Here is a 24,502-nt window from a genome sequence, read left to right on the forward strand (position 1 = left end):
TAAGGTGTCGTTCCTGGTCTCAGATTTGGGGCAGGGTTAGGAGGCCCTACAGAGCCGCTCAGAAAAACAGAAGTCACACGTGAAACCAAACTGGAGGAAAAGAAGACAGGGAAGGATTCTTGTTCGGTATGCTCTTTGTGGTGGTCCAGAGCCTTCTGTTTGCTGCAACTCTAGAAGAGCAGATTGGAGGGTTGAGCGGACCAGGAGGGAAGGGACTGCCACACACAGGGTGGTGAACAACAGGAGCGACAGGGTAGGTGGCCTCCGTGGGACGTCATGCCACAGGAGAGGTGCAAGGGCTTCTGTGGATGCTGGTGGGCCCCCACTTTCTGGCATGGTCAGTGGAGGTGGGCAGCCAGGGCTGTGCCTCCCAGCTCAAGGGGGGCAGTGCCGTGATGGCCATCCCAACCATGGGTCTCCCCAGCATGGCAGTGGTCCCCCATGTCAAGTGCAAGCTCCACGGGAGGGAGGGGGCGCTGGGGCTGCTCTCTGTCAAGTCTCAGCCCCATACCATAGCCTTTTTTCTTTGAAACCGTTTGGCTCCTCTTCCTTTGCCTCTGATTGGTTCATATGCCACTTAAAGCTTTGACCACCAGGGTGAAGTGTGTTGAGAAGCGTGTTTGGAATGCCACGTGCCAGTCCCCGTGGCCCAGTCCCGCACTTGTGGCCGGCTTACTGCAGGCCTTCGTCTGTCCCTCTGTTCTGGGCATTATCGCTTCGTATTTTGGTTCCACGTTGTGCACTCTCTTTTCGTTGGCTGCGAGTGGCTTCGGGGCATCAGTGACCTCTTTTTCAACTCTCCTTCAAATCTAGCACCGTGCCTGACATAAAGCAGGTCTTCTGTAACTGCGTCATCTGAAGGAAAGAAAACAAGATTTGGGGGGAGAATCAATTCCCAGTGGGTTTGACAGAAACAGGCAAAGGAGAACCGTCCACGTTTGCCACCAGGGAGTGGAGAGTGTTGTCAGCCCTCCCTGCTGGCTTCCTCTTGCATCGGTAACTCCTGGCAAAATAGTTTAGCCGGGGCCGGCAGCAGGAGTTACGTGCCTCAAGAAACACGGTGGCTCATACCTAGGGATGGGGCACCCGACGCGGTGTCCGTGCTGTTTGCCCTCTCCGTGTATGTCCCTTATTTTCATCATTTGCTGCTAGCAGGTGACTACAGGAGACATCTTAGGTGAAGATCCATGTTCAGTATGGGGAGTTTCCCCACATTTGTCTTCATTTCATAATGATTCACATTTCACTTACGTGATGGGACCAAACCAGCATCTTCCCCATCAGCCAGAAGGACCAGGTACAGTGACTTGCCCAGGCAGACAGGTGGATTCCACAGCACTGAGCCATGGGGAGGTAAATCAGACGGGGAGGGCACCTAGAAAGGGGCATGTGTCCAGAGCCAGGGGGTCCCCCACTCCCTCTTCCCATCTACAAAGTGGGGGCAGTAATACGAACCTCAGCCTTGGGGGGGGGGGGATTAATTAATGTGAGTTCCTCGAGGACTTTGAAAATGTGAAGCCCAATATAAATCTTCTTTGTGACTATTATTTCCCTGTTGCCATTTCTAAAAGTTCATCTAAAAAACTTCTCCCTATGCAAATGCCTTGTGCTCTGCTCTGAAGTCCACTGAACTCTTTCTGATAAATCACTGAGTGAAATGAGTTCCCTGGGCAGGGGCCATCCAGAGCCGACACCTCACTGCCTTCCCAGAGAGGGTTGTTGTATGTTCAGACTCCAGGTACCCCCCAGAAGCCTCCAAATTTACTTCTTTGTGGGGGTTTTCCAGCTATCTGCTTTTTACTAGCCGTCAAGTTGAGATAAGGTAATAAGGTTTCCCTTTTACTTGGTGAGTCCAGACGCCTGTGCTGTGTGTCCTTTTCTGCAGGAGTCACTTCCTACGAGTCAGGGTTACATTTCACCCTGGTAAACAAATGTATAGCTTTTAGACCTCCCTCCAAATACAACCCAACATTAAGTCCAGCAATCCAGCAGGATGCCCTATCACAGGTGTGCTCTTTCCTAGTCAGCTGTGAATGAAATCGATGTCCTGTACATTCTTCACAAGCTAGATATTTTTTCCACTTTGTCAGAGCACAGGGATGAATGTATTCTGCATATGTGTACTTATGGGAAACTTGAACTTTGCTTAAGAGGAACACATATTTATTTACAATTTGACCCTTTGGAGAAAGGCATTGTCTCCTCCTTCAGCGACTTAGGGTATGATTTGCTCCAGTTAATCTTCTGTGAGTTCAGCAGCTGGCCTCCAGATGTCGCTCCTCGGGGATTTGGGGTCCCATCCTGTAACGGGCGTGGCCTGGGCTCGCAAAGCTTTGGTGACCCGAGGTGACAGTACCTCCCAGGTAAACACAGGAATGCCCTTGGTTTCGTCATCTTCTTGGTGAGAGAGCACACATCCAGAGAGTCTTGTTACATTTACCAAAATCATTCAGCGACTCAGAATCCCACTGTAATTAAACCGTAGCTGTGTCAGTCCGGTGGCGAAGGTGCTGTGTTGAAAGGTAGCCACAGAAGATGGACGTTTTCCTCCATTATGGTGACCCCGAAACAGTACATTTTCAAAAGGACGTGCAATTCCCAGAGCTTGAAGTTTGATGACAGGTGATTCCTTTCTCCAAAGTGAGAGACCGTGGAAGGTTTAGAATTAGAGGGTTGTGCCTTCCGAGCGGGGCCCTGTCCAGGTCTCTGCCAGGTTGCTCGTGGTGCGGTGTGGGAAGTGGCTGGTGCTGGACCCTGGGCGCCACATTGCCAGTCGATGGAGGAGAGAATTGTGTTTTTAAATGATAAGCAACAACAACCTGGACAGTGTGGAAGATGGTTCATAGTACTGAATTTCATGCCCATCCTGTTGTTGCCCATGCCCGCCAGAAGGCTCCAGGCTCCTCGCCAGCTTCCTTCTGCCTTTGCCTTATGCAGCTCAGTCTTGGACAATTTCCTGTGATCACCAAACAAAGCCTGTTTCTCCATGTGCTATTACTTAAGTACAAGTGATATTAAAAAAAAAAAAAAACAATTCCTGGGCCCTTTGAAAGAGTGGCCTGTCATCTGACTGAAGTGATGGGACTGCAGTTGGGCTATTGGGACGAATTGGCACAAATTGAGAGAGATGATGCTCTGGTAACCACCCTGAGTCATCAGCCCATTCAGCAGCTCCATCTGAGCCTGCAGGCTGCTCTGCACGGAGTAGGTGGCACCTCGTCAGCTCCTCAGCCTGTGCCTCCGTCACCTGTGAGCCCCAGGGGACTGCATCAGACACAGACGGGGAATCGCCCCCAGGCTGTAGGCAGCTGGTCATATTACCTAAATTATCTTCTCCATACATCATCATCTGGGCCCAAAGCGGAGTCGCAGGTTTAGAGAAACGAGCCAGATGAGAACGATTCTCTCTCTCTTTGTTCTGCAAGTAAGGAAACCGAGGTCCAGAGTGGTGGCGTGGTTTACCTGGGACCCCTCAGTGAATGTAACGCTGAGCCGTGCTGAGAACCCCGGCCATGCAGCCCACTACCCCACACACAACGCTCCTGCGTTGGTGTCATTTTCCTGGCCCCTTATTCTTGTTTTCTCAGAACCTCCTGATGAAATAATATTTTAGTGAATTTCAACTCTCATTAGTTTTTTTTTAAGTATATTTGCAGCTAGAGGTATTTAATTAAGGTTAAAATTAAAAATTGCTTCTCGGCTGCACTACACCCTTTTCAGGTGTTTAGTAGCTGCTTATAACTATTGGCTTCCATGTTGGATTGTGCAATTACAGAACATTTCCATCACTGCCCAGGGTTGGGCAGCATGGATACAAGATCCTCTAAAAAACAAAAATCACGTAAATGAAGAGGATAGGAACAGTAAGATTGTTGATAAACCATCAGGGAGATTAGCTGTGTTTATACAAAATTTTTCCAAGACTAGGCATCCTTTTGGTATATCTTCTGAAGGGGCATTTTATGTCTTTTTTTTTTTTTTTCCAACATTAGTACAATTACTTATAGCCACTTATCATTTCTTATACCCATTTTGTAAGTTTGTTATTCTAGTTTTCCTATAGATTAGAGGAGATATAACGCAGAAAGTTGCTTTCTAGGCAACAAGATGAAAGGAACCATCGGTGTTTTGTTACCACTCTCCAAAAGGAAACCTGCACTTCACTGGGCCTTATAAAAGCTTATTGTCCTGGAATTAATAACAATGATATGTTGAAAAATTATTATAATTTTGGTAACATTTGACTGCTTAGAGGAACCTCAGAAGATTTTGCATGTCCTCCTTTGATCTAGTTTTCTTTACGCAAAAATAGAGTAGGGAAGTAGGTCAGTGCCTGTGCTAAAAGCAAAAAAGTAAGCGCACTCATTTTTTTTCCCCCCAAACATCATTATGTTTTCATCTTGGCTCTGAGACTGATACCACCAATGCTCGCTGGCTTGGTGCTCTCTAACTCATGGTCCGATTCCATATGGCATCTGTCCTGGAGGAGCCTTACAGCCGGCAAGAGCAGAATTGGCCCTCAGTCTCTTGCAGTTTGTAGGTGAGATGCCAGCCGAGACGTATGTGCTTTCGTCCAGTGCCTGTGCGTGGCCACTGAGTTTTCAGGAAACCTCAGCCTCGAGAAACCCAGTTTATGAAATACTGAGCAATGACAATTGGCCTTTATATCTTAATGTGTCCAGATTCTGCAGACGCCTCTTCTTAGGGGTGTGATGTTGGAAAAGTCACGTTACCTCCATGACTCTCAGGGGCGTCATTTCCAGAACAGGGGTGATCATGCCAACTTTGTGGAGCTGTTGTGATATCGTATGTCAAGTACCTGGCAGAGTTTTCTGGCAAAGAGGAGGCTCTCAATAAGTATTTGAATTTGAATCTAATTCCTGCCTTGTAATAGGTGCTAAAGATGGCTAGGGAATACAGAGAAGTGAGCTAGTCTAATTTTCTAAGCCTGAGGTCAGAGTCTAGTAAATAGACGATCTTACTGAGATTTGGGTTATCTGTTCCCATAATTACCCCTCTGTGAAGAGCACATTGGCTCTCTGTGGCCTCTGGCAAGTACCCCCAAAGGTTTAACTGTTGGACACATAATTTCTGGCTTCCTTAGAAGTGTCAGCGCTTACAGCCTCCTGAGGACAAAAGAAGTCAGTAAGTCTCTGCTAGAAACAAGCATCAGCCAGGAAGAAAGCTGGGAGTCCAAAGAAGGAGGAGCTTGCCTGCATTAGAGCAAAGTTAACCAGTCCTTTGTAGTACCATTAGGGTCTCGGCGAGGGATTCAGCAACGTGGGGTCGGCGAGGTTAGGACCACCTGTCCTGCACAGAAGCTTTTGATTGAGAAGATGTGCTGTTGTGGTAGTTTGTGTAAGAAATAGACATTGTTGGATTTACTTAAAGGATTGTCATGCGCTTAGCATTCGATGGTAATCTTTGGAACAGTTGTTTGCAAAATGGCAAGTAGTTGGGAAATAATGTGTAGATGTGGATGAGAGGTGCTCATTGGTGTCACCCTGTGGGGATGGAGAGAGGAAGGAGATCTGTGGAGATGGAGACGTTGTTATGTGATGATTGAGAAAAATGTGTGTTTTAACATAGTCTTAATGGAGCCACAAGTTCAGCCCTTGGCCCCCTCCTTTTCATAGATAGTAGAAAGTGTGTGTGTGTGTGTGTGTGTGTGTGTATATGTTTCCTTTAGTGCTGCCTTTTATTTGACACTGTGATTCTAGGGACCCAATAGGATTTGCTCTTGACCTTGTCTTCTCTTAGATTTACCCTGAGCCATTCACTCTCAGCCCAAGGGAGACCTGGCACAGTGTTCAGCCACATGATGGATTAGAAATATTTCGTGCTTTGGAGCCCATTGGGCCTAGGTTTGAATTCTGCTTCTACAGTATATAAGCCAGTAACCTTAAGAAAGGAACTTAATTCTTTGATGTTTGCATCCAGAAAATAAAATTTTCTCATAGGGTTGTTACAAGGATTAGAAATGATGAGTGTAAAGCACCTCACACAGTATCTGGCATGTATGTCCTCACTAAAGAATAGGCATTATTATTTAGGATATGAATTGTGTTTGAGTCTCCACTATGAAAAATTGGGGATTGAAAAGAAGATTTGTAATTGTCACTCATTCCGAGTGCATCACAATTGCAAAGATGCGATTTAACAGTAGAAAAAGCCAACACTTCTTAGACACTTATTCTGGGCTAGGTTCTGTAGCAGACACCCGACTCTGAGGCCCAGAGTGGCACAGTTCGGAAGGGCTGGCCCCGGAATTCAGAGCCCATGCCCCGAGCCCTGACAGCCCACTGCCTCAGGATGATCGGCGGTCTTGCAGGCATCTCTGCAGGATGGCTGATGGGGAAGGGTTATAAATATGCACCTACCAACATAAAGAGCAAAGGCATGAGGCGTAAGCCCTCTTGTCCGCTTCCCTTCCTTTAGGCACCTTGGTGAGTATTTTTTGAGGAAACGAAAAAGGCCCCTTACGGGGAAGGCAATTATGGGAGCTTGCTCTAAGTTCAGGCATGAGGACTGGGATACCGTCCCCTGACGCCTCCATTGTATTAACTGTGCTCTGTAGAGCCAGGATGCAAGAGCCCCATTTTTGGAGCTTCCGTTCCCTGTTAGCTGAGACCTATGACAGTGCCTTCCTCTTTTCATCCTAGCTGGTTGTCAGCAGCAGTAACCACAGCCCTTCCTGTCCCAGAAATACATCTTGCCACACTCTCTGCTCTCGGCGAGCTGTGAGCACGACATTCTGTTCTGCGTGGGGCTTTGCCACCTCCAGTGTGCCAGAATCCGCTCGGTGGGGTTACAGCGTTCACTGAATTCGCACAGGGTGATTCGTAAAGAAGTATAGGTGCCTAAGAACAAGATAAATGATCAACCTCTACCATAAACAAGCATCACATTGCACCTAAATTGTTGAAAGAAGATTTTGCACTCAAAATTTTATTCAGCAGAACATTTTTTATAACAATAAGGTTGATTAGAGAAAGCTCTGAAAGTGCTTCAAGTTAGACAGTCTGATTGTTTATCTCAAGAATAAAAAAAAAAATTAAGTGGTAAACTAGGGGGAATGAGAAGAAGTGGAAATTGGAGCCAGGACCTAGTGAAGAGCATTTGCCATCATTTTCCTCTCGGGATTAAATTGAATTCAGGATTTCTCCTTTCTGCAGGCTTTTTGTTTGTCTTTTAGCCATCACCCAGGGTCTTTTTTTTTTATCCGGGGCTCAGGGTAACCCTAGCTAGGTCCACAGCAGACTAGAGGTGCTCTGGTGGTCCTGGATTGTGGTCTTTAACCTAATAAGGAACCCTGCTTAAGATCCTTGACTGTCTTCTAATTATTACCCCCAGGCTACCGGGAAATAACACCTGCCATTTGCAGTGAAGTTTTAGTCCAGGTGGCCCCTTTCTGACCTTTCTGCCTCCTGAGCTGGGGGCTGGCCCATGGTCATGGGAGTGGCTTTGGCGGTACTATATCTGCAGGGTTTGCACTTGCTTAGGTGCATTTTATTTTCACAGGATGGGATGTTAAATCAAGAACACAGTACTGCAAATGAATGCTGCTCAGGGCATTCAGCCTTGTCACTTGGCAGAGTAGGTGGCTTTAGGGTGCATTAAGGAGTGTTGGAGGAATGAAGAAAGTAGGGGATTTTGCTTTACTGTTTATTGCAGCTCAAATAGGAGGGATCCTAATCTTAAAAAAAAAAAAATGAACGCCTTCATCATCATATTACATGATGTTGACTAGAATGGCAGAATTCTAAATGAGAGCGTTCTCTCTTCCAAATGAGGGTTTTGGAAAACAGCATTAAAGAAGATTGATATGTAAAAGCTTATGGTCTCGCCTTTGTATCAGCCCCAAATATTTACTGAAGCTAAGAGAAGAAAAGGCAGACTCCTCTTTTCTCTCCCAAACGTGTGATTGTTTAGAACTCAAGTACAACATCTGGAAGTCAGATATACAGAGAGCAATTTATGGAGTGTGAAAGATTTGAAATATTCAGTGTCCTTTAGTGGGAACTCAACTTTCTGGGGCTGCATTTTTTTTTTTTTTTTTTCCTGCACAAAGCAGGCATTTCTGAGATCGCCTTTGCCTCTCTGAATTAAACCCTTTGTGCCTGGATCCCATAAACAATGTGCTTTTTAAACGGGAGCCCCCGCCCCGGTCCTTTTCTCCAGCGTGGGCAGCCAATCCGCCGCTCGGAGATACACTGCTGGAGCACTTTCCATTCTGAGCAGCAACAACGTACTAATTTGATGCACACATGGATGCCTCGCGCACTCTGCAAATTCATCACCAGCATCTTGCATTAGTCATCTGACGGACTGCCAAGTGTTTCATTTTCTTTTCATGTGACTTTATTATTACCACCTCTCTCCTCTCTTCCAAAAAACCTCCAAAAGGCGGGGGGGGGGGGGGGGGGGGGGGGGGTGGCGGCGGCGGGGGAGAATCCAGCAGAAATCCAGCCCTGCCCTTCTTTGCACACGAGAGCCAGTGTGGGGCTGATAACGCTGCGGATGCGTTGGTGGCAGCCTTGCAGAGCGAGACCTGCACTTAACTTGCAGCTGCCTCCCGAGCGCGGGCTTCAAGATGTCCACGCCCCGGGTGACAGCCGGCGGGGCGCTGCCCTGTGCTCGGGCGGCGATGCTGAATAGCAGCCTGCAGTGAGAGCCCGCAGCCGCTGCCGCCGCGGAGCAACCTAATGGTGCCTGTGCTTTGTTTTAGTTCATCAAATTTCTACGACTCATTAGGCACTTTGCCCCGTGCTCCTCTTCCTCCTCCTTCCGCCTCCCCGCCCCCACCCCCACCCCCATTCTTTTTCTTCCTGTCCCTCACCGTGCAGCCCTAACTCTGGCTCCCGGTTCCCTTTTTGACAGTAACGGCACAACCAACAAGATGAACGGCGCTTTGGATCACTCAGACCAACCAGACCCAGATGCCATTAAGATGTTTGTCGGACAGATCCCCCGGTCCTGGTCGGAAAAGGAGCTGAAAGAACTTTTTGAGCCTTACGGAGCCGTCTACCAGATCAACGTCCTCCGGGACCGGAGTCAGAACCCTCCCCAGAGTAAAGGTACAGACCGCTGGGGGGACGCGCGCGGTTGGCGGGGGGAGGGGAGGGCGCAGGGCGTTCAGTCGGGGGACGCCGCGGGGGCGAGGGGGTGGTGTGGGCCCGGCGGGGCTGCCCGCGGGAGGGAGGACCATGAGGGGAGCCGCCACCGCCGCCTCGGTGCTCCGGCCAGCCCGGCTCCTCCCCGCGCCGGCACCCGCGCCCCCGCCCGTCAGCCCGCCCGCCCGCCGGACAGGTGGACCAAGCCGGCCCGGGACGCGCGGGAGGGAGGAGCGGCGGGAGCGCGCGGCCGCGCCTCTGTCCAGGCGCGTGATTGCTCTCTCGAGGTCACTTCCTCGGCAGCGCAGGCTCCTCTCGGGTGGAGTGGATGCCTCTCTAAGGAACCGTGTTTCTCAGCCTTGCGTTGCAGAAGCTAACTCTTTCTCCCCCTGCCTTCCCCGTTATTGCCCGTGCAATTACAATTGCATTTTACTTTTCCATCGCCTGTGGGGACCCTGAAATGCCTCCCGAACAGTTAGTGTGGTGCCACTGGTGTAAGGAAGAAAGGGTACACTTTTTAAGAGGGACATCAATTCTTGGGGTTTAGATGGGGATCATTAAGTGAAATGTGCCTTTTCGGGCGGGAAGAAGCGCCCTAGTGGCCTGAAATAGTTAGCACACCTTCAAAAATGCTTGTGGTTTACGCCCTTACCAGTGGTAAGATTCAAGTGTACAATCTGGTGGTTTTTACTGCCTCCATTTTAAGACGAGGGTGATGGGGAGAGGGGGTTTCAGTTGTTAAAATAGAGACCAGAAAGCTCGTTACCGGGCGGAAGCTTCCGTGTGTTGGAATCGTCCTTTGCAAGCTCTGTGCAAACTAAATTTAAAAATATCTTCTCTGCTGCTACCCTTTGGTCTTTGTCGCTGTTGTAACCTTGCTTTCGTATTTTTGTTCTTTCTGTTCTTGATGTCTTGGGCTGTCTACGCAGGGCTCCCCTGTCTTTTCAGTGGCTCTTGCACTTTCTTTTTCTCTGTGCCTTGGAATTTGGGTCTGCCCTATTATTTTATTTCTCTGTTGCCTCTCAGGAGAGGTCCTGCAAACTCATTGTTTGGCTTTGGACGTACATATCCTTGAGTTGAACACATGAATGTTAGCACACACTTTTCTCGGAGCCTCTTTCTTACTGTTAAGGTGAAGGGAGAGGAGTAAATCATCGTTGAGACTGATGCTCTGTGACTCTGAGAAATGGTGGGCCACCTCATGTTCTCTCTAGTTGCTGCGGTCTGATAGCACTTTGGGAAACCTTTGAAGAATTTTAAAGCCAGTACTCATTTTATAAGGGTGAACAGACATGCCTTCAGATTATGTTCCTAGGACTCCCGTTTTCTGTCTCAAGACATGTAACACCAAGAGTGTTCTCCAAATAGCTTACGTGGAATTTTGTCCCCACAAACTCGATTGTCCCATAATTTGAAAAAAAATCACATATCTAAAATTGAGTAGCATTTAAAATTTCACAAATTGGGGCAATGTTGAGAAGTTTGTCGGTAATATTCCTGAATTATTTACCTGCATGTGTCCCAAATGGAGAAGACTAGAATTTGCTTTAGTATTTAATTTTTGTAGTATCCTATCGAGGAAAGACAGTACAGTGCACCGGACTAGAGCTAAAAGGTCAGCAAATAGGGGCCATCCTGCCATCTAGAATGACACCCACGGAGAACTAGGCCAGGGGCAGTAAGCGAGTGTTTTGGAGCTTTAGCCATAGTACATCCCAGTCTAGGAAGACATGCCTCCAAATTTCATTTTATCAGCATTTTTCAGGATGACCTCTGATATATGTGATCAAAGCTCATTTCTTTTGTTGCCTGATTACTTGCATTTTATTTTACACAGAGCTTGCATTAGCCAGAAGACCCTCCTTTTAGTCATGAAAGTGTGCATGCTCTAGTTCTTCTACCATTTTCTCTTTTTTCCCCAGTGTTCCACTGAGCACTGTCTTGACCAGGCTGTGTTTGAAACTATACATTTTGTTGACCTCATTCACTAGGTCTTACAACTAACCTCGTTTAAATAGTTTGCATAAGCCTAGAGTCTTGGAGGGGAGAGGAGGCACGAGGAGGGAACGAACTTTTGTGAGCACGTATGCTATGCACCAGGCCCTGTTTTAGGAGTCAGTTCCTTCAGTTCTTGCCGAAATCTTGAAATTAGGTGCTGTTTGTCACATTTTACAGATGAGGAAATGGAGGCTCTGTAGAAGTTAAGCAACAGACCAGGGGGGCCCAGCTAGTAAGTCGGAATTTGAACACAGTCCTTCTGTCTTCACACGCTGTACCACCATGTGCTCACCTCAGGGAAATGAGGCCACACACCATCTTTGTTCTGCTCCATTTCAGGGTGTGGCTCAGAGGCCTTCTCCTGTACCTCAGTGCTCCCCCGATGAAAGGAAGGACTTCTGCCCTTCACGAGCAGGGTTGATTTGGTCCTTGGCTTTGTGTTTGGTTTTCATGCTCATGGGCTTAGATCGTACATCATTCCAACTCATGGTACCATGGGAGAGAATTTACAGATGAAATCGTTAAAATCTTACCTTTGGAAATATAGGTCAATTCCCATTACTGTGGACTCCAAATCTCACATCAAATATTGCTTGAAGTACGTGGGCTGTCGGCCAAAGCTTGAAAGGATTTTTGTTATACAGATATCTCTGTAGTAAGGGTATTTGTTGTGATGGGATTTGAGCTGCATAATGACATTCCCTTCCGAGGATTACAGCCCTTAGCCACTTGCATATAGAGAGCAGCAACCACAGCTTGTCTTTACCTCATCCCTGTGTGTGTCATGTGGTATTTTCATGTGCACACGTGCAGTAGGACCCCGGATCTGCATTGGTCCTCTGTCAGCAGAGTATGGTCGTCATGTTTTCCCAGGGCTGGTAGCAGAGCGTCAGATAACAGAATTTTCTACTAAACATGGTCTAAATGATCTAAGTAGGACTCTTGGAGTAGTCTTGATTCATTGCCTCACTGACATGAGTGGTTTCAAGGAAAGAGACAAAATCAGGTTATTACCCAATCCAGGTGAATTAGGTTTTTCTTTCATTGTGCACCTGATGTTCCTAAGTCTTGAGGCATAAAAACTTTCTTCTATATTTTTAAAGCGTCTTCTAAGAGACCCTAAACTGTCTGTGCCTTCTCCCTGTTAATGTATGTGTTGGCTAGGCAGAGTCTGCAACTCTGGGGAACCCAGCTCGGTGAACTGTCCCATCTACCAGGACTCATGGAGACAATGTTTTATTCAGTAGTTATTGGTTGAGTCTGTGGGTGGTGAGAAATACCACCTAGTAGTTAAGAGCATTGGTTTTGAAGTCAGACAAGCCTAAATTCTATTTCTGGCTCTACCACTCCTTGGGTGTCCGCCTTGGACATGTTACCTGATCTCATCTGAGGATGGGAGCTCTCCTCCCAGGGTTGCTAAGATGAAGTTATATGCTTTGCACAGAGCTGAAAGGCGGTAGGAGCTTGTGTTACTAAGGCGATGGTTACTATTATAGTTGCTGTTATCATCACTGTCCCCAAGAACTTGAAATCTAACAGGGACCATGAGGCCAGTGCACAGGTAACGATAATATTGAAGACCATGGGATAAGGATAAGAAAGAGAAGAGCCTATTTGAACTCTGGAAGTTCGGGGAGGGAATGAATACTTAGCAGCTGTGGAGACAGAAAGACATAGCATCTTTTCCAAATCTCAAAAGAGAAAAATAGGATTTCAATAAGTAAAGACGGTGTTGAGCATTACAAGTGGACGGACCGGCCTGATTTCGGGCAGGGAGGTGAGAAAGTGCAGGGCAGGTTCTGGGAGCTATGAGTCCTGCCAGAGTTCAAAGGAAATGTGAAGTCCATGAAATGAAATGGCAGAGGGGAAGGTCACGACATCTGGAAATAGAGGCCGGAGCCAGTTCTTAGAAGGCCTTCATTCTCAGGCTAGAGTATTAGAATTTGATTGGAGAGACAGTGGAGGGTCTGTGAAGGCTCTGGCAGCCAGGGGAGCAGAGACCAGGAGACCGGGGCGGTGTGTTGGCTGACGCGCACGGGGCCTGAACAGAGATGCCGGTGGCCGGGGCCGCGGAGAAGGCGCGTCCTGAGTGACACAGACATGATGGTGGTGGAAAGAAGGGAGGCTTGATAGCTGAGGTGGGGATGAGCAGGAGGACTTGGCCTTCACTGGGAGGCATGAGAGAGCAGTCAGCAGTGGAGGGAACGGGAGAGAGAGGAAGAGTAAGTTCACTTTTGATCCCGTTGAGTCTGAGGTGCCACAGTAACGCCAAGAAGGCTGTGGGCCAAGCAAAGCCAGTGGCTTTGGTGGTCGGGAGGGCGTGAGAGCATTTCAGAAGGTGGAGGCCACGGATAGTGTAGGTTTACATGTGGGGCTGTGAGTAGAGACTGCCCTTTCTAGTAGGCTGGCCTTTTTTTTTTTTTAAGAAAATAATAAAAAGGTGAAGCAAAAGGACATACTGAAAGCATAAGAAAGACAGGAATCAGGGTGTTTGAGGAGATAGGAAGAGTGGCTGAAGAGCACATGGGAAAGGGTAGAAAGGGACCTCAGTTGAGACAGCAGAGCAGTTAGAAGGAAGTAGCAACAAGCACATTTCAGTCTCATGGGGGGAAGGAGACAGTACAGATGCCCTCGTCTTCTCAGTAGACAGCTCATTCTTGAGGAGGCCAGTGGAACAGAAGTCATAAGGAGAAGGGAAAAGATTTAAAACGACTGCTTTGGAAAATCCAACGCAAAAGAAGAGCAGGATTGCTGAAGAGCAGGGAGGCCCCATGACACCGGGATGGTGAGGACTGGAGGGAGTAGGGCCCTGAGGCTTGTGGTTCTGTGAGTGAGCCCAGACACGGGATCACCTGTTGCTGGAGAGGACCTAGACAGGTGTGGGAGAAGGTGAGGAAGGGTATTCGGTGTGTGAGAATGTCCTCTGAGACCTAAGGCACGGAAGCTGATAAAGGCAGAGGGGTAGCTCTGGTCTGGGCTTGGCGATCAATCGCGAGTGAGGCCCCGTGCACGAGGTGGCAGGTACAGCGGTGTGTTCATTGAGCCCAAGCTCAGAGCTTCCATGTGTTGGTAAATTGTGTTCCTCGGATCGTTGCTCTCTTGATAGCTCTCTTCTCTTCATAGTCGTACCCCGGGATCATAGCACCCTGAAAAAGCATACTCCGTCGTGAACGCTAGTTACATTGTGTTAAGCTCAAGTGTTAAGTATTATTACTGAGTGTTGTTAAGTTAAGTGTTGTTATTCTGATTTTGCAGGAAGGAAAGCTGAGGGGTCTGTGCTCAGTAACTAGAAGGAAATCATGTAACATTTGAAATTGGAGGAGGGAACCAGGCCCTCGGTCCTGACCTCATGCCTCATTGATCACCCCTCACTCCCTCCCTCCCTCCTTTCCTCCCTCCCTCCCCCTGCAACTTCTTACCCCAAAGAGAGCTAGAAACAGGAAGTGGCTTTTGTCGACTGTATCACTACGTGCCACAGGCCTGAAGAACAAAACTTCCTTTTTTCTTGAAATGTGCTCAGAGGTCGCGGTGGAAGGACCGTGTAGCTGCAGCTCTTCTAGCGCCTAGAGCCCAGAGTGTTCTGGGTGGAACAAAAATTAAATTCACAGCTCCTCTGGGAAGAGTTATTAAGTTTCCAAAGAGCAATTTCGTAGTGGTTGTGGCGTTCGGTGGCATTTCATCTTCTTGATGGTCAGGCTGCAGCTAGGCTCGCTGGACAGCAGCTCGCCTCGCCTGACTCGACCCTTGTCCCTCCCGCACTGCTCCTCCACTAGGACGGACCGTGAGTCGCCCCTTCCCTTCCAGATGCCTCTACTTCAGGCTGCAGGAATTCATTAGTAACATCGGAGTTTGGCCTCCTCTCCAGGAGAAGGATGAAAGGCACCAAAACCTAATCTTACTCATTTCAGAATTTGACAAGAGGACAGCCCCTTCACCCTCCCTGCCCCCCAGCCCAGAACATTCTTCCGTGTTAGGGAAGAATGAGAGCAAGCTCCAGAGCCTGTAAGAGACTTAGAACTATGTATTATCTCAAGCTCGTTCAGAGACTGCATCTCCGTTTCCTTTATCCTTACAATAACAGTGTTACAAGCTACCTGTGGTTTGCATATTCAGGGAGAGGACAATGGTGCATGCTGCTGGTATAGTCTGAAGAGAGGAGCTATCTTCTTGAACCTTAATCTTTAAAATGTGAAAGGCTTGCAGAGAACACCTTTGACCTTTTTATTGAAGGAATCCCATTGGAGGACTGGGGTGGGGGCATTTTCATGTTTCATACCTCTCCTTTCTTCCTCAAAGAACTCTTGTCAGAAACTTCCCTTAAGTACCAGAAATGGACTTGGAACCAGTTTATTTAAGCGATGTCATCTCGAAATCCGTAATTGAGAAAGAATTCAAAATGCAAAAAGATGAACCAATTTTACATTTCAGAGCACACAAGTAGGGATAGGATTTCTGCCCTAAATCTCTTGGAAACTAGGGTTGCTGCCCTAGATTTTCTGGGACAGCCCCAGTTTGGGTAGTGCTGTCTCAGTGGCCCACAGGAAGGATCTTTCATCCTGAATTAATTTTACGTTAGCAGAAATCACTGTGTAACTTCCTGTGACATCTCTTCATTGTTGGCTGACTGAGGTCCTACAGGATAAATGTAAAATGCAGTCAGAATTTTTATATTCATGCAGGCAGGGATCCTTATCGCATGCCTGTGAGGGTGGTGTGGGGGCTTCAGGGGTTTTATCATATGGCTGTGTGAAAGATTTAACGATTCATTTTCTTAAATGGACTTCTAAATTATTTTGACTTACACAGACTGCACCCACAGCACTGATGGAGATAAATCAAGAAAAATGTTAAATTAGCCTCCTTTGGGTTATAGTGAGAAGGAATCCTTTTAAATACCCCCTACTCTGATGCTGACACTGGACCATGCCTGTCTAGCCCAGCTCTGAATTTCTGTCACTTCTATCAAAGGGCAGCTTCTCCCCTGGCAGATAGTATCTGTCCTGGGCATATTTTGATCCTTGCATCTCTGGAGAGAAAAAGAGGAAGAAAAGGAAGGAGGGAGCCACAGAGGTCACACAGAGAGAGCCAATATCAAGAAAGAAAAGAAACTACTTAAGGCTGCTTCTAACCATTTTGTTTTCTTCTCCTCTGTCTGGGACATCAGCTGGTCCCCAGCCATTTTGTCCCTGGTAGGTTTGCCTTTCTGGAATCAGTGTAGCAAGAGAATAAAGAAAAGAGACTCTGGATGAAAGGGAAATGGATTTTTTTGGTAGAAATTTACATGAAAAGTAAGCCCAGGGCTCTATGGCTTCTGTCTGTTGGGATCCGTCCAACACATGTTACAGGTTGACTAAAACAGCTAAATCTAGATCTCACAATTTGCATTTCCCATTGAGGGCATTTGTAGTTTGCCTGCCTAGAGGTCTTATTTGCCTTTTTATTTGCCCCCAACGAGATTTCTCCACATTAGACATGTTCTCCCATCAGTTACACAAGTGAACCACTCTGGCTTCCCATACTGTGGGTCATTATGAAACCATCTTTGGAAATGAGAAGTCTGGGTTCCTGGCCAGCAAGAGAGTGCTTTCTTAGGGTGGTGCTATCAGTTCTCTGAAACACATATGCGTGGCTTGAGAGTTGGCGTAGCATGACCTACCCTCCCTTCCTCACTTCCACTCCAAATGCCCCAGATGATCAGGCAATCAGGTTGAAAGATTTGCTTTCTTCCTCCTTCAAGCATTGCTTCTAATTAGAATTTATTGTTAAACCGTAGTTAAGTTAGATTTTAGAGATGTTTAGAATGCTGGCATTAAAAATATAAATAAAGTCATTACATAGCTTGTGTGAAAAAGTGTATTGTCTTTAATCATCCCAGCCACGGTGAAATGCACAATGCTGTTTGTACAGCTACAACCCTTTTTCCTGTGTTCATAGATTCTTTAGAGACTGAATCTTCTTGGACATACGGCCCCAGATGCTAACAAGATTTAGGCATGAGGTCTCGGGTTCTTTGTTCCTTGTCCAAACTTCACTGATGCTGAGATCATCCATTCATATGCTTTCTTTTCTCATATTGGCTAGCCCAAACCTCTTACGAGACCCGCTCTCCCTCCAGACATAAGTGTGCCAGGATGGGCCACTATGAATGAATGCACAACAATGAAATGACCTTCAAGACCACTGGCGACTAAAAAGGGATGAAAAGAGAATTGGCCAAATGGCGGGGGGGGGGGGGGGGGGGGGGGGGGAGAGAGTAGAAGATAGGCTAAAATAATAGGACTTAGCAACAGATTGATAGCGGTTTTCATATTCTGGGAACAGAAATGACGGCTGGTAGTCCACTGGCTTTCTGGACACTTGGTCAAGAGAATTGGAAATGTTCTGATCCCTACTGTGAAATTCAGTGGAAAATCAGACATTAGGTATCTGGGTGATACATGAGGTATCACACTAGAGAAATTTGCAGTGAACTAGGCCAATTATATGTGTTAAAGAGTTAGAGCCGTCCAGGGTGTGAGGGTATTGTCCAGTCTACTTTGGTGAGCACATGTGTTGGGGAAGAAAACACACAATAAAGGTACCCGTGGCATGATGAATTATGGGGTACATGGATTTCTCAAGGCCCGTAGGCAGACACGTAGGTAGCAGCCTAGAAGCAGCTTTTGCTACAGCTAGAAAAGAGAGCTAGTTAGCTGAACAGGGCCAGATTATAATGGTAAAAACTAATGGGTCTGGGAGAATGGGGACAGCAATTGAGACACCACAGGAATAGGTATTAGGATCAATATTTTTTCACTCTCTATGTAAATTACCGAGAAAGATGCCCCTAATCCAGTTTCCACATTCTGGCATTAATTCAAATTGGAGAAACCCGATCAGAGAAATATACTTTGGACAGTGATCAGTTTGAAGAATAAAGAAATGTAATTTCTCTATTTCCATTAGGGGGATCATAAATTGGAATCAGAGATGAAATGAAGGATTGAAAGGGAGTATCCACTCCTCACACTCCTTGATTGACCCAGAAGCTGATCATTATAAAGTATTTTGGGGTGTGGTAGACCTTAAGTCTATGGAGGATGAGTCCTGCAACCAGACACATACATGGCTAGGCCCATGAATTGCTGGGTTTTTGTTTTTTGTTTTTCTGCTTTCTTTTTAGTTTTGGGTGAAAAAAATTGCTTCCTAAAGTCCTATAGTTTAAGGGGAGCTGCATCAGAGACACTAGAGGGACACAGTCATAGGGAGAGTGGGGGGCACGAGAAACAATGCCTCCGACAAGTTCATGATCAAAACGGCCCCAAATGCTAAACGTTACAAATGAAAATAGCAGACACCAAGTGATAAAGAACAGGTAATCCACCACCTTGCACAAAGAGCTTTTTCGCTCCTCTATAGGCCACCGTGCCCGATATCAGGAAATGGTATTGAAGATGCATCAAGGAGATGGAGGCCTTCCAGAGGAGAGCAGCATGAATCACAGAGGTCTAGGAAGGTGAGCCCATATGGAAAGGTCTAGGAGGTTAACTTAAAAGGCCTGAGAGCATTGAGTCACAAGAATGAAAAGGGAGGAAGGCTATAGCAAAACATAAAAAGAGAGGGATTGTGCTCTCAAAAAAAAAAAAAAAAAAAGAGAATATGATTGAAGTTTTGAAGATGCTGAAGTGCAGAGTGAGGCTATATATAGATAAGCTCTTTCAATTAATGCTAAACCCCTGGATTCTGCTGCTCAGACTTAAAATGTTGGCACGGCAGCAAAGTGTAGAGTTTGAGCCAAACTTTGACACAGAAGAGGTGGTGAACTTAGAACATGATGAAAGTTACAGAGATGGCAAGCTCGCTAACTCACAGCCCCCAGGAGTGGACCTCTGGCCGGCGCTCCCATGAGGCCTCATGCCTGGAGCTTTTGTAGCAGGGATATGGAGCCTTGAAAGCCATGGATCCCATTTCATGTAGACTAGAAAAGATGAAAGGTGTGGCCCAGAAAACTAACACCGTGTTTACCAAAGCACCATCACGGGGCAATAAACATCTATCGGCGCCTACTGTGTGCAAGGCGTAGGACTTCAGGCTGGGAACAGAGAGATGAACAGGCCACATTCTTTGACCCAGAAGGAGAGAAGGAATTGGAACAGTGTTAAAGACAGGATGGCCATAAGTTCTTTGGAAATGGAGTCAGCTTTGGGTGACACGGTGTCCATTTTGTGCATGGGAACATTGTCTCTTTCAAAAAGTAACTCAAGTGGCCCCATGTGCAGAAAATCTTGGGCTGTTTGTATAAGAAAGGTGAAGCAAGAGAGTTAGGGGAAGGAGTCTGATGTTGATCTTTCCAGCAACGTGCCCCATATGTCCTCTTTCCCCTTTATCTTTAATTTTCCCTCTTCTTTCTCCTCCCTGTAGGGAGTTGAGGACAGGAAGAAGCTAATGTTTTCACTAAATGAACCTTCTGGAGGGTTCTCCATTAAATGCAGAGTGGTCTGCTGCCCTCCTGTAGGATAGTGCAGACATGGAGGATATGTCTGCTGGCCCCGAGGACCCTCTTCCCGTGTAATGTCTTTGGTACAGGGTCCTGTGGAGGGATGTCTGGCCCCTGCCTGATGGATCTACATCCAGTTGATGCTAAAGAGTGACGAATCCTTTGTAGGAGGTGTGTGTTTGTATACTTATACAACACACATACATTTGTTTTAAACTTCGTAGCGACACAAAGTTCGTTTCTTCCAACACCATTTCTTCAGATGGATGTGTTACTCCCTCTGCAGTAGACCACAGAGGAATAAATTATCCATAGACTATTGAATGTTAAGTGCCTGGTGCTGGGCCTGGCATATGGTGGGAAGTGGATAAAGGACAGGAAGTAGCATATAGTAAGTAGAGCATGAGAAGACAGGGATGGAAAAGCAGTCATGGCATCCAGACTTGTAGACTGTATTAGGAAGGGTTTGCAAAATTTTTTTGTGCACAGAAACCTAATGCTTCTTTCTCAACTAGTTTGCTAGAAAATATTAGATGTGATTTAAATAGACATTTTACAGGGAACGAAAAGAACATGGTAGGAGGGGGCAGGGGGAGGAGTCATCAGTAAAAACCAGTGATCTCTGGGGACAGAGTATAAATGTTGGCCAAACAAATATTTGAAACTCTGTAGAGGGCCTCCTGTAGATTCCAAACCCAAGCAATTATTCCAAATTCTTGATCCTCCTGTCCTGGCCTTGAGGACAACAGCTTCTTTCAGAGTAATTGTGTCTGATTATCTTGCTTTGGCCCAAATTTCCCTGGACTCTGGATAACAACTGTAGGCCTTACATCATATTGCTCAGCACACTGGACTGTGTTTAATATTGAGAACCACTGTAGTAATTGACACCAGCATAGCGCAGAGTTAATGCAATCCAATAAAGCGGTAAAAGTGCCTGTTTTTCACCTTCTGGGTTTCTGCTTAAAGATTCTCCTTCAAGTCAGGTTAGTTGGTGTTTGTATAGCTGGGTATTTGGTATTTGATTGTGTGTGTGTGTGTGTGGGTGTGTGTGTGTGTGTGTGTATTTTGTAAAGAATTTTCGGTTATTCAAAAGAGGATGTGAACCAAACTGTTTGGATGTGTTAAAAAAAAAAAAAATCAATGGAAAGCATTGCCTAATTTATACACCCCTGCCATGCAGGAAACATACCTCTCCTTCGCACCTCCCACTTCCTTTAGGCTGGCAGGGGAACCGATCAATTTCGTTTCACTCTCTAGATTAAATCAAAAATGTCAATGGCAGAACAGCAAGTGGGGTTCTCTTTTCTTAAGTCCTCTGCAAGATGTTCATGAGTTGTCCAGGCAGATAGGACATTTTGAGATAAAGGACCACTGTTTTTGCCCTTTCTCTTTAGGATTGAATGCTAACTTGTTCATTTGGGACAATTTGCCTGCCCTGCCCCGCGTATTCTCCCTGAGACTGGGATGGAAGCTGGAGAGAGGGTTGCGGGCAGGTGCAGTCTCCCTCAGGCCCTGGGTGAGGTCCCAATGTCCCGGTGGTGGTCTTAGAGTTCAGCCACCCAGTGGCTCGATAAACCAAAACCTAGTTTATGAAAACGTTGCTTCTCAGCAGGTTGAGTGAGAAGACCTCAGAGAAGTGTTTCGAGGTGTTTTCTAAGGAGTGAGACAGGTCAATGACCATAAAGTAGTCCTCTGAGAGCTGCTGCCGTCCTACCTGCCATCCTCCCTCTGGCCCGCTTCCGCACCCCCGAGCGAGCAACCTGGCTCGGGCGGAACCAGGAAACGCAATTTCCAGGCTCAGGCCTCTCTCCTCTTTGCCAAGCCCGATGCTGAGTGTGGTGCTCTCTTTGTGAAGTGGACATCTGTCTAATGGGAACTGGATTGTGACCACCGGTTCATTTTACGCAGCGCCCCGTACAGCTGCCAGATGGTGGCGGGGCTTAGCTGTTTTGCAAGTCCAATACGGGTTGTGTGCCGCCCCCTGGGGGGCGGAAAGCTGAGGGGGTCCGGCCACCGCGCCCTCGTCCCCGCGGAGGCAGTGCCTCCGAGAGTCCAGGCTTTGCTCTCATCTCTCGGGAGGAAGACTTAAGAAAAAGTAATGAATAAATTAAAGCCACATTTTTAAAAAAATCAGGTCTTTTGGGTTTTCCTCGCTACCTAATTGTTCGCTAATCTGGACTTAGGAGAACAGTTTTTAAGTGGGACATGTCAGGCTTTTACTCCACAGATTAAACTCCAAGGCACATAAAACTGTGACAGCTTAAGAGGCCACCGGAAGAGTCTGCGTCCAGTGGCAGAGTCTGATTGTTGAACCTAGGCTGATGAGTCGTTTGGAAGGCCTGCCTCCTCCCTTCAGGGTGCCCTGCCCAGAATGCTCGGACGAAAAGAGAAAGGCCTGCCTCTCTGTGGCTCGCTCTTTGCCTGCATTAGCTGAAGAGCCGCGTGAGGATTTGTAAAAACCATCGGTCGGACTGCCCTAGCAACACGGAATGCTGTGTTGACATAATATTCCGTGCCGTGTTCGCGATGAAAACGCTTTATTTTTAGAACACTTCAAAGTGAGGAAACCGTTAAGCCCTATCGCATCCTCTCCTGCCCACCCCACCAGCGACTTCCCCCACTGCTCCAGGCAGAGCACACCCCCACTTTATAAAAGAGGAACCTGAGACAAAGATTAAGTGATATTTGGAGCAAGGCTGATAATGCCAGAGAAAATTGCTGATCTGGTCTTAAAATCGAACACATCCTTCATAGTAATTTTTATAATGCTCCTACTTCTTTTACCTACACCATGTGGGTTCCAGATGACCTTACGTCTAAGCCTTAATATTGTATGTGGAGTTCAAAAGACAATTTAGCCTCCCATTTACTTCCCTGGCATTCATTCAAATAAAAATAGGCACATAATACCGCACCGCAAAAATCAAAGCCCCAGGCACACTTTGAAAATCCTGGAGAATTTATAATACTTATTTTCATAAGTATCTTTCATGCAACCAGCATAAATTTCCTTGTTAGAAGTCTGTGTCTTTTTTAATCCCTGAAACGGCAGTGCCAAGCTCAGTGCCTGGCATGAAATGGGCCCTTGGAATTAGCTGCAGATTGAATGGATGAGGGGAAGACTCCGTCTCTCTGATCCAACACCGACTTACCTGTTTTTACAGAGTTACTGCTGAAAAGCCGAGAGAGGCTTTTAACCGTTCTTAGAACGTGTTCGAAGAGCCTTCTGTGCCAAGCAGTGTGGAGTGTCCTGGGGATGCAGAGACGGAAGGTGTGGCCCACGGCCACAGGGAGCTCAGGGTCTCGTGGGGGAATGGTGGGGTGCCCAGGGGTGCCCTGTTCTGAAACAGAAACCTTTCACTCTGTCCCCGGGGATGACTGCCCCTAGGTCATCTCTGTCAGCACTCCCAAATATACAGGGCTGAGGTGTCCCTTACATGAGGCTGTATTCATTAGCCTACGTATGGCCCTCAGCAATGTGGTGTCAGAAGGAAAAACAAAAACAAACAACAACAACAAAAAAAAACACGCCAGTGAAAGTGTTTTCTAAATCGTAAAACTCTGTACAGATGTGAGGTGTGATGTTTAGGTGTGTGCTTTTCCTGGTGCAGGTTAATCTCCATGCCATGTTTAGCTTTTACTCACCCTTTCCTACCAAATAAAATGCCAGCTTCCAATAAAACACTGCTGGACTCAGCCAGTGGTCGAACCAGAAAGGCCACGCAGCTCCAGGGATTATGAATGGGGCCTTGGAGGTAAAGTGCTAGTTTCTGACCCACTTCCCCAGGCTGCTTGGCTTGTGACCAAGAGCATGTTACTGGACGCCCCCATGCCTTGGTTTCCTCATCTACAAAATGGCCCCGATGGTTGCGCGGGTTCGCGGGGATCATACGTAGAGCCCCCAGCACAGCGGCACGTTACTACTCCGCGTCCGCTCTGGGAGAGAACCCTGAAGTTCAGAGAGCTTAGGGGAGCTGCTACAGCCTGCAGCCAGAACAAACTGGCCTCTCAGCAAAATCAGGATCAGTTCTGGGGAGTCTGAACCCAACAACCAGTGGTATGTATGTGGAGTATCTGCCCTGCGCCAGGTCCTGTACAAAGGGTGACAGTATTACAGTCTTACAAGGTCCTGTGATTGCACAGATGCTCACAACACTCCTAGGAGGCGAATACTATGTACTGAGCCCATGTTGCAGCTGAAAAAACAGAGCCTGAGCAAACAAACACATCTAAGTGAAGAGGCACGTGAGGAAATGAGACCTAAGTAGTTTGTCCTGAGACTCCATGCTCCTGGGGGTTCCTTAGAGCACGCTGGGTGTGTCTCTATTCGTGGTGTTTATTATTATACTGAAATCATCCATTTCACTTCAAAAGGCACACTCCCCTGGCATCTCTGTATGCCTGCCACTTGGTGCAGCGGGTAACCAACAGGTGCTTAATAATGTTTGTTGAACGATATTGAATTCTTCCCCGAGCACTTCTTGGATTTCGGCTTCTATGCCTTGTGTCCCGTCCATTTCCTCTTCCTAGAGGTGTTATTCCTTCTTCTTCCCAATTCCGATTGTTTATATGCTGGCCTTTTCAAAGCCTAGCACAGATGTCATCTCATCCATAAAAGCTCCTTCTGGACACCCCGTTAGAATCTCCACTGAAATCCCTGTGGCACCGTGTCTCCCTCTCCCCATGCACAGTGCTTTCTGTCATGCTGCAGGTGCCTGGGCACTGTTCTTACTGAACTGGAAGCTTCTGGCAGGCAGTCAGGGGCTATTTTAGTCCATTGGTACACCATATAGAACCTCATAGAACTTGTTTACTACGGGGCGTTCGAACTGTCCTAGGCATCGGTTGCATGAGTGATCGCAGAACATTCAAGAGAAAGGGATACTTTTTCCCACCAGCTTCGTCCACCTGT

The 24,502-nt window shown here is 47.1% G+C and overlaps 1 protein-coding gene across 10 annotated transcripts in view; it reads left to right on the plus strand.

Annotated features, from left to right (window-relative positions):
• Nucleotides 1-24,502, plus strand: part of CELF2 (CUGBP Elav-like family member 2) — an 803,688-nt gene that overhangs the window by 639,216 nt on the left and 139,970 nt on the right. For 9 of the 10 annotated variants that reach the window (XM_032426083.1, XM_032426080.1, XM_032426078.1 and 6 more), the window contains one exon: nt 8,881-9,077. In XM_032426083.1, coding sequence (XP_032281974.1) covers nt 8,900-9,077 — 178 coding nt within the window. In that variant the 5' untranslated portion in view covers nt 8,881-8,899. Of the gene's footprint in view, nt 1-8,471; nt 8,709-8,880; nt 9,078-24,502 lie in introns of those variants that run through there. The other variant, XM_032426084.1, reaches the window with a different exon arrangement.

Source organism: Phoca vitulina, unplaced genomic scaffold (genome assembly GCF_004348235.1).
Source record: "Phoca vitulina isolate PV1807 unplaced genomic scaffold, GSC_HSeal_1.0 scaffold33, whole genome shotgun sequence".
Taxonomy (NCBI): Eukaryota; Metazoa; Chordata; class Mammalia; order Carnivora; family Phocidae; genus Phoca; species Phoca vitulina.